This window comes from Sceloporus occidentalis, unplaced genomic scaffold, assembly GCF_023333645.1.
Source record: "Sceloporus occidentalis isolate IW3139 unplaced genomic scaffold, rSceOcc1.0.p SCAF_5, whole genome shotgun sequence".
NCBI lineage: Eukaryota > Metazoa > Chordata > Lepidosauria > Squamata > Phrynosomatidae > Sceloporus > Sceloporus occidentalis.
In genome coordinates this window covers 82,310,479-82,320,834 of record NW_028316985.1, presented here as the reverse complement: position 1 = coordinate 82,320,834, position 10,356 = coordinate 82,310,479, and the positions used below count along the sequence as shown (strand labels likewise).

At 45.5% G+C, this 10,356-nt stretch overlaps 1 protein-coding gene across 1 annotated transcript in view; it reads left to right on the top strand.

Annotated features, from left to right (window-relative positions):
• The first annotated feature begins 2,925 nt into the window (after positions 1 to 2,925).
• The window catches only part of LOC149312396 (cadherin-related family member 3-like), a 62,675-nt gene continuing 55,244 nt past the window's right edge, over positions 2,926 to 10,356 (top strand). Inside the window, exon 1 of the mRNA XM_089527202.1 lies at positions 2,926 to 3,013. Coding sequence (XP_089383328.1) covers positions 2,971 to 3,013 — 43 coding nt within the window. The 5' untranslated portion in view covers positions 2,926 to 2,970. The remainder of the gene's footprint in view (positions 3,014 to 10,356) is intronic.

The following is a 10,356-nucleotide window of genomic DNA, read 5'->3' as shown; positions in this document are numbered from 1 at the left end:
GTTTTGAGAGAGGGAGGAAAGCTTATCTTGAGCTGCTGTCTCCCCACCATTAAGTTTTTTATAAACCGTATTCATGCCCCTACTTGCTGATGGTTCTAATAAAAAGCCCCAGTCCCTGGTCTTTGCTAGCATACTTCATTGTGTTGCAGTTACACCTACTTAATATTACCACAGAAACGCCAATAATACGTGTGGGTCATTCTTCTCATATTCTTCTGGAACAATCACCTCCTCCCTAGAACTGCCATTGCTCCATGTTTTTCTTAGCGTAATTGCTTTCAGGCATTTCCAAGTCATGCAATCACAGAGGGAGCATTTTGGGTTTGTTATTCTAAGCAACTGTCAGTTTATCCAAGCTCAGCTGGTTGCTTCTTTGAAGGAAGCGAAAAATTAAGTCTCACCACAGTCCTGAATGGAGGACTCCCACATATGAAAGCAGGACACTTGTTCTTTACCAAAGGCCATTGTTTATTTTACAGAGGGGAAAAAAAACTCCACATGTTTGCGCTAACTGCAAAGGCATGTTTTATTTGGTTGACAATATCCCAGCAGTGACACAGCGCTGTTTAACATTACTACTCTGCTGAGCATGTATTTCTATATTTATTTACAGTGCATTTCCCCTTATGGACCAAAACTTTGTTGAGAAGCGTGTGCCTCAATCTGTGTACATAGCAACCCCACAGTTTCTGTAACGATATTTAAGTGACTCTTTCTGTTTCCTTTGGGCTATTTGCTACTTCAAACAGACATTTGCGTATTTGCCAATGTTATCCGCTCAGAAGGCTGAGCAATTATACAGCAGTATGTAAACTCATCAGTAAATAAACTGTAAGTACTGCAGTCTGCCAAATGCGTTTAGTTCTCTTTATGTGTCAAGATAAATCCAAATCTAATTGCTCACAGGATAAATCTCTTCTCGGGCCACATATCAAGTCTAGCTGTCAGGAGGAATTCCACACAGAGCGTTTTGATGTCCAGTTTTGCACCTTTCCTTTTTCACTGTCTGCTGTGGAAAATGCACACAACTTATCAAAGAATAGCAAACATGGAGTGTGCATCAAGTTTTTGGCATCTAATATTTGTTGCTATGGTTTTGTTGACGTCCACCAAAAATATGGAAAAATAAACACTTCTGTGCATAGTGAAGAGAAGTCCTTTATCCAGTTTATTAGCCAATGAAGCAGCCCTTGTGCAGGTGACAATTTAAAAGCAACATGATTTTAAGGATACATTGAAGAATGAAAACTAGAAGTTAAAGAGCTGTTTATGGGGTGCTCAACAAACCATTTGACCTTTCTAGAGGGCAGGTCTAGATACACCCAGGGCCTCTGATGGAGTTGTTTGTATTTTGTTCTTGTATTTTGGTCCTTTTATCTATTCTGTCCATGCTTAGAATGGCGTTTCAACAAAGAATATGGGGGAGCATATTCTAGATATCTAAATCAATCTGGGAATTTTACATCATTTTAAGAACTAGAATTGCTACAATAAAATTAAGGCCACACATAGGACAAACATAGAATTGATACCCGTCTTAAGAACCATACAGAAAGGGGTGGTGGCTCAGGGATTCAGGTCACTAAGGTTGTATCCACACTATACAATTATTTTTATCTGCCATGACATCATCCTAATTAACCCTGGGATATATAGATTGCTGAGGGACTCTTAATTCTCTGCTAGTTGAGAAGAGTGGATTGAAGCTCTTTAACCAGGATTCTTTCCCCATACTACAAATCTCATGGTTCTGTTGTGTGAAGCCATGGGAGTTAAAGTGCTATAACTTTGCAGTGTAGATATCCCTAGGTTTCACCCCAACAGATTACTACCTTGGACAGATCCTTCAAAACTCAGGCTAAAACTCCAAGCAGATTCATCACTGAATGACATGGAAGCTACAAGCTGTCACTGGCAAAAAGAGTGGCAGAGCTTATATTTTGCATGGTGCCAGGTTCAGTCCCTAGCATGTTCAACCAGGACTGGGAAAAAAACTGTCACCTGAAACCCTAGGAAGGTGTTGCAGGTCAGTGTAGACAATACTGAGTTACTATAGATGGCCTGACCTGGTAGATGGCCTGACCTGGTACAAGGCTACCTCTTCAGGAGTGTTTTCTCATATCCTTCATTCTCATGAGACTGAACAAATTGTTATCCATTCTCCAGATGGAGAACAGGGGCAGGAAGGGAAGAATGAGGATGATTTTAATTCCTTAAACCTCACACGATTTCTTGTTTCCAATGTGAACTTGAGGCTTCCTGAATTTGAACCAAAATGTCTCTACACAAAACTAGCACAAGTAGCATCTTTCCCCTTTGCGTGCCACAGACTTATACACATACAACATGCACCAAAGAACTGGTTAGTTGATTGGAAGGATGCAGACAACCCGCCTGATGCTTCTGATTTTTAAAAACCCATACAACAAAGCAGCAGCTCTCTTTATTTAGTCTGTGGATTTTGCATAATTTATGCAAAAATAATTCTTGCAAAGGTAAGAACTATATTTGAATTGCAGGAAACATCTCACCATTTCAGGGACAAAGCAGAGGGGGGGAGGAGTGCATGGCATAGTGGGGTGAGTGTTGGACAATAACTCTAGAGACAAGACTTAGATTTCCAGCTTGGCCATGAAACCCACATGACTTGAAGACACACAACAAAAAAAAGGATTAATATCCCTAAAAGCCAGCAGCTTTTGGATAATCACCTCTGGATACCTGCTTACATAAAGAAACAAATCTTCATATTGTTGTAAGAGTGTCAATAACTCCATGAAGGGTTGTATCATGAGAGAGTAAACAGGCTGGTGTTTTAGAAACACCCCTAGCTACAGCAGGACATTTGTTTGATTTGTCATTTGTACTGCATGATAAGGAGAAAAGTGATCAATGGCGTTGGAGTTGGCTGAGGGAAAGATCAGAGCCTGTTTGATCTTGACTAGCCACATTCTAAGGAAAAGACAGAACATGCTGTGCTTTTGCCTCATAGTTTTGCTAGGAGAGCTATCGGGTAAGAATATGGCTTTATTAATATTTTAGATATGGAAGACGGTGTTATTGGCTTTCTTAGAAGAGCTTTAACTATCTTGATTCTTGTAGTCAGTAGGCTGAATTCAGTCTTGCATAGTTTTAATTTTGGAAGCAAGTTAGCATGGGGATCCCTGAACAATGAGTGCATAACCAATCATTGTTGACTGATCCTAAACAGACATAAACTAAGGGCACAAGACTTGTTAGAAAAGATTGAGGTAGTCTAGTTTTTCTCTGTAAGAATCCCTGCAAGTAGGCTCTGGAGTAGCTTGGGGTCTTGGCCTGGAAACATCAGTGACCAATCTGGCTGCCATGTTTTGTACTAACTGAAGCTTCCAGGCTTGGTACAAGGGCTGCCCCATGTAGAGCGCATTACAGAAATCTAAGCGAGAGGTTACCAGAGCATGCACCACAGTTTCAAGGTCCCTTTGGCCCAGGTAGGGTCGCAGCTGGCGTATCAACCGAAGTTGATAGCAAGCACTTCTGACCATCGCATCTACTTGAGATGTCAACTGCAGAGTCCAAAAGTACTCCTAGACTGCGAACTTCATCCTTCAGGGGAAGTGTGACCCCATTCAGGACAGGTGGATAAACTTCCTTCCTTGGGCCTGGGGAACCTATCACTAGTACTTCTGTTTTCTCTGGATTCAAACTGAGTTTGTTTTCCCTCATCCAGCCCATTACTGACTCCAGGCAGGTGTTCCGAGGAAAGACCCCATCCTTAGTCAATGAATCAGTCGGGGGCACAGAGAAATATATTTGGGTGTCATCAGCATACTGATAATACCGCGCCCGGTGTCTCCGGATTATCTCTCCCAGCGGTTTCATGTAAATGTTAAACAAAGTGGGGGACAAAATAGCTCCCTGAGGGGACACCAAATGAGAGTTCCCTCTTAGAGGAGCAAGTGTCCCCCAAATGCACCATGTGGTATCTGCCCGAGAGGTAGGATCAGAACGACTGGGGCACAGTGCCCTCGATGCACGGGGCAGTTTTGTGATTGCCCTTTTATACTTTAAGTCTCAGGAATCTATTACTGGAAATAAGCGTTCACCAAAATGATCAACATCCTTCTCGATGGGCAATTGGTTAATCCTTCCTGCCAAAGACTACAGGACACTGTGGCGTTTTAAAAATAGTCTGCCAGCCACAGGAGAAGTAAAACAAAGCTTGCAGCTGAGCCGCACCATCCTAATACTTCGATGCCAGTCGCAGCCAGTTGAAGGCAAGCACGCCTACAGAGTGGGAAGTCAGCCCTGATTTCTCTACATGCTTTTTGAATGCCATAGTGGTGTGATTGTTGGCCTATGACTCTGGAGACCAGGGTTCAGTTCCTCCCTTGGCCTTGGATTCAGTGGGTGACCTTGGACAAGTCACACTCTCTCAGCCTCGGGGGAGGGCCATGGCAAACCTATTATGAACAAATCTCATAGAAGCATAGAGCTGGAAGAGACCTCAAGGGCCATTATAGCATCTAGTCCAACCCCCTGCCATGCAGGAAGACGTGAACAAAGCACTCCCGACTGATGGCCATCCAACCTCTGGTAAACAAGGCTGTTAGAAAAAAAGATTATTCACACTACTGATGATGCGGATCTTTTTCAAAAAACATGGGGGTTAGTCACACTGTGAACATAATCCAGGAGGAATCTGAGTTGAATCTCCATTGTTCACTCAAATCCTGAACATATTAGATTAAGTTGGGCTGGGGCTACCAAAACCCCCTCTTTATCCAGATAATCAATATTGGGTTTACCTCTGAGTTTTTTCCCCCTAAAGCTCCACATCATCATTAGTGTGAATAACTGATGCAAACGGACCTGAACAGACCTGGGATGAAACTCTGCATCACTGTTTGATGGATTGTTTGAATTTACTACCCCTGTGAGTCATATAATAATATAATATGTTTTATTTATATACCGCTATTCCAAAGATCATAGCGGTGAACAGCAAGTAAGCTAATTAGCAAGTAAGCTAATTTGCCCCCATCAGTCTGGGTACTCATTTTAGCGACCTCGGAAGGATGCAAGCCTGAGTCAAGTATCCATGGATTGAAAAGAGTCCAAAAAATATAAATTCCAAATAGCAAATGCTCATTTTGCCATTTTATATAAGGGACACCATTTCAGTATGCCATTGTATTTAACGGGACTTGAGGATCCACAGATTTTGCTATCCATAGGGGATCCTGGAATCAAACCCCAGCAGGTAACAAGGACCCACAGTAATAATAACAATAATAATAATAATCATTCATACATACATACATGCCAACCCCATTGTATTTAATTGGACTTGAGCATCCATGGATTTTGCTATCCATAGGGGATCCTGGAATCAAACCCCAGCAGGTAACAAGGACCCACAGTAATAATAATAATAACAATAATAATAATAATCATTCATACATACATACATGCCAACCCCATTGTATTTAATTGGACTTGAGCATCCATGGATTTTGCATGGGGGATCCTGGAACTAAACCCCAGCAGATAATAAGGACCCACAGTAATAATAATAATAATAATAATAATAATAATATCAACCCCATTGTATTTAACTGGACTTGAGCATCCATGGATTTTGCTATCCACGGGGATCCTAGAACTAAACCCCAGCAGATAACAAGGACCCACAGTTATAATAATAATTATAATAATAAATACCAACCCCATTGTTTTTAGGGGGGTGATAGGGAGGAGTTCCTCGGGAAGATTGTTCCAGATTTGTGGGGCCGCCACTGAGAAGGCCCTCTGGGATGTAGTAGCACTTTTAGATGATGGAATTTCTAGCAAGTTCTTCCCGGTTGTCCTGAGTGTGTGGGGCGGATTATATGGGGAGATACAGTCCCTCAATTAACTCGGGCCCGAGCCATGTAGGGCTTTATGGGTAATAACCAACACCTTGTATGGTGCTCGGAAGCAAATAGGCAGCCAGTGCAGATCTTTCAGAATAGGTGTTACATGGTCAAACCTGGAAACACCAGTGACCAATCTGGCTGCCTTGTTTTGTACTAACTGAAGCTGAAAGTTACTACTAAGGGCGATATAGGACAACTCTCTTCAGCCATGCAGGAATACAGATAATTCAAGACAGTGGGAAGGGAAAGGATTAACTGGGATAATTGGAGAGTTTGCAATGGAAGGAAGCTGAGGATGAAGGGGAAAAGGGAAAGAGAAACTGGTACATTATTAAAAGCAGCTGAGAAACTGGGAGGTCAGAAGGTCTGAAGAAAAAAAACAGCAAAGTGAACGAACACACACATTACTATTTAACATAACCATTTTTTATTATAAAATAACCATACTAGAACTGTCTTTCGCCAGGCTTTTTGGACTCTCTGCTGCTGGTTTTGCCTCTTTGGTCTGCTGCTGGGCTGATCAACAGGGAGCTGGTTCATCATCACCCTCCCATTCTCTGCTGCAGATGGCAGGTGGGCGGGCGGGCGGGCGGAAGGAAGGAAGGAAGGAAGGAAGGGGAAAAGGAGATTTCCCCCTGAGACTGGAGCTGCCTCCTGGACAGAGAGGAGGATGGCATGCCAGTCTCAGGCACCAAGAGACCGATCATCATTCTCTACCTCTGGCTCCCAGAATCTAATTCTGGATTATTGGGAGCCCTCCTCTTTCATGGGAAGAGAGGGAGGGAGAGGGGAAGGGGGAAAAGGAAAGAAGGGAAGGAAGGAGGGGAAGGGGAAGAAGGGAAGGAAGGAGGTACGGGGGAAGGAGTGAAGGAAGGAGGTATGGGGGAAGGAGGGAGGGAAGGAAGGAAGGAAGGAAGGAAGGAAGGAAGGGGGATGTAATGAAGGAAGGAAAGAAAAAAGAGGGAAAGAAGGAATGAAATACATAAGTTAATACAAATTATATTAGAAGAAAAGACAGAAAAAAACCCAAAATGTATTTACTTAATATTATCTCAGATGATAAATTAGAACAAAAATATGGGAAACTACTATTTTATATGATTTCAGCTGGCAGAATGGTTTACACTCAGAAATGGAAAATGAAGACAATACCTAATGTAAAGGACTGGTTGATAAAATTGTATGATGTTATAGAAACTGATGAATTAAGACATTTATTAAAGAAGAATTCAATGACTACGTCTGAAAAGCAATGGGAGCCTTTGATAAAAATTTTAAAAACAGAATGAGGAAAAGACTTTACTTTTGGACTGGAGTGATAAAAATATTTGTAAAATAGCTACTATACTTTAAAGCAACCAGAAATAGATGGACTTTACAATCATGTACGTGATTGTAGATACTTCTTGAAAATGGAGTATGTTTACTTTTAGATTGTAAGTAATATATTTCACTGTTAATAATGTCTGGAGACCTCATTTAATACTAGAAGGCAGGAAATCTCAAGTAAAAAGAAGGAAGAGTTGATATGGTTTAGACCTATCATTAGATTTCTCTCTGGTTTGTTATGAAAGAAAATGAATTGTATGTGCGTGTTTAAATTTTATATATTATTACTTTTTAAAAATTTAATAACAAATATATTTTTAAAAAAGAAAGGAAGGAAGAAGATGATGAAGGAGAAGAGAAAAGAGGAGGAAGGAAAGCAAGAGGAGGAAGAAGAGGAAGGAAGAGAAAGGAGAGAAAAGAGGAGAAAGAAGTGGGAAGAGGAAGAAGGAGATGAAGGGAAGGAAAGAGGGAGAGGAAAGAGGAAAAGGAAAGAGGGAGAGGAAAGAGGAAAAGGAAAGAGGGAGAGGAAAGAGGGAGTGGAAAGAGGGAGAGGAAAGAGGAGGAAGGGGTGGAAGGAAGGAAGGAAGGAAAGAAGAGAGAACTATATCCCCCAGCAGCCCCTGCCCACCATGCCCTTCCATCCTGCCACTGCTGGTCAGTTGGCTGGGCTCCCCGAAGCGCCAGCCTACTGACCAGCAGTGGCAGGATGGAAGGGCATAGTGGGCAGGGGCTGCTGGGAGATATAGTTCTCTCTTCCTTCCTTCCTTCCACCCCTTCCTCCTCTTCGTTCCTTCCTTCTTTGGGTAAGCTGAGGTTTGAATCCAGCCAGAGCTCAAAGCACCCGGCTGGACTCTGACAGTTGAAGCCCCAGAGTTCAATCCAGACCCGGGTTTGGGTGCTAGTGCTCCCCTCGTCTTCCCTATTGGTGCAGAGCTACGTCCCGTCACTTGAACCTGGCAAAGGCAGCTCGACCTGGATGGGACAATTTAAGCCTGGGTGGAAACGGTGGGATTGTCCTGCCCCAAATGGGGAAATGTCCACACCCAATGTCTGAGTGGCACAGCTTGGAAAGGCATGATGGTATCCTTCTCCTGCCACGCCTTCCTCCTGCTGCCTGGCCTCTGCTGCCTTCTGTGTCCCTGGAGGAATTGGGGGAAGAGGAAAGGCTTGCTTCTGGCTTGGCTGCTGGTCTTCCTGAGGGCTGGAGGAATGGATTTGGAGCTTCCCACTCCTGCCACGGCCTCATGCTGCTGCCTGGCCTCTGCTGCCTTCTGTGCCCCTGGTGGAGTTGGGGGAAGAGGGAAGGCTTGCTTCTGGCTTGGCTGCTGGTCTTCCTGAGGGCTGGAGGAATGGATTTGGAGCTTCCCACTCCTGCCACGGCCTCATGCTGCTGCCTGGCCTCTGCTGCCTTCTGTGCCCCTGGTGAAGTTGGGGGAAGAGGGAAGGCTTGCTTCTGGCTTGGCTGCTGGTCTTCCTGAGGGCTGGAGGAATGGATTTGGAGCTTCCCACTCCTGCCACGGCCTCATGCTGCTGCCTGGCCTCTGCTGCCTTCTGTGCCCCTGGTGGAGTTGGGGGAAGAGGGAAGGCTTGCTTCTGGCTTGGCTGCTGGTCTTCCTGAGGGCTGGAGGAATGGATTTGGAGCTTCCCACTCCTGCCACGGCCTCATGCTGCTGCCTGGCCTCTGCTGCCTTCTGTGCCCCTGGTGAAGTTGGGGGAAGAGGGAAGGCTTGCTTCTGGCTTGGCTGCTGGTCTTCCTGAGGGCTGGAGGAATGGATTTGGAGCTTCTCACTCCTGCCACGGCCTCATGCTGCTGCCTGGCCTCTGCTGCCTTCTGTGCCCCTGGTGGAGTTGGGGGAAGAGGGAAGGCTTGCTTCTGGCTTGGTTGCTGGTCTTCCTGAGGGCTGGAGGAATGGATTTGGAGCTTCTCACTCCTGCCACGGCCTCATGCTGCTGCCTGGCCTCTGCTGCCTTCTGTGCCCCTGGTGGAGTTGGGGGAAGAGGGAAGGCTTGCTTCTGGCTTGGTTGCTGGTCTTCCTGAGGGCTGGAGGAATGGATTTGGAGCTTCCCACTCCTGCCACGGCCTCATGCTGCTGCCTGGCCTCTGCTGCCTTCTGTGCCCCTGGTGGAGTTGGGGGAAGAGGGAAGGCTTGCTTCTGGCTTGGCTGCTGGTCTTCCTGAGGGCTGGAGGAATGGATTTGGAGCTTCCCACTCCTGCCACGGCCTCATGCTGCTGCCTGGCCTCTGCTGCCTTCTGTGCCCCTGGTGGAGTTGGGGGAAGAGGGAAGGCTTGCTTCTGGCTTGGTTGCTGGTCTTCCTGAGGGCTGGAGGAATGGATTTGGAGCTTCCCACTCCTGCCACGGCCTCATGCTGCTGCCTGGCCTCTGCTGCCTTCTGTGCCCCTGGTGGAATTGGGGGAAGAGGGAAGGCTTGCTTCTGGCTTGGCTGCTGGTCTTCCCGAGGGCTGGAGGAGTGGCTTTTGAAGCTTCCCACTCCTGCCATGGCCCCATGCTGCTGCCTGTCCTCTGCTGCCTTCTGTGCCCCTGGTGGAGTTGAGGGAAGAGGGAAGGCTTGCTTCTGTCTTGGCTGCTGGTCTCCTTGAGGGCTGGTGGAACGGCTTTTGAAGCTTCCTACCCCTGCCACGGCCTCATGCTGCTGCCTGGCCTCTGCTGCCTTCTGGATTATTGGGAGCCCTCTTTTAAGGGAAGGGAGGGAGAGAGAGGGGAAGGGGAAGGGGAAGAAGGGAAGGAATGAGGGAAGGGGAAGAAAGGAAGGAAAGAGTGGAAGGGGGAAGGAGTGAAGGAAGGAGGGGAAGTGGGAAGGAGGGAAGGAAGGAAGGAAAATGGATGTAGGAAAGGAAAGAAAAAAGAGGGAAAGAAGGAAGGAAGGAAGGACAGAGGGAATGAAAGAAAGAAAGAAAAACGGAAGGAGGGGATGAAAAGGAAGGAAGGAAGGACAAAGGAAATAAAGAAAGAAGGAAGGAAGGCATGAAAGAAAGAAAGGAAACAGAGAAGGGAGGAAGTGATGAAAGGAAAGAAGAACGAAAGGGAAGGGACAGAGGAAGGGAGGAAATTAAGGAAGGAAGGGAAAAAGAAAGATGGAATGAATGAATGAATGAACGAACGAACGAACG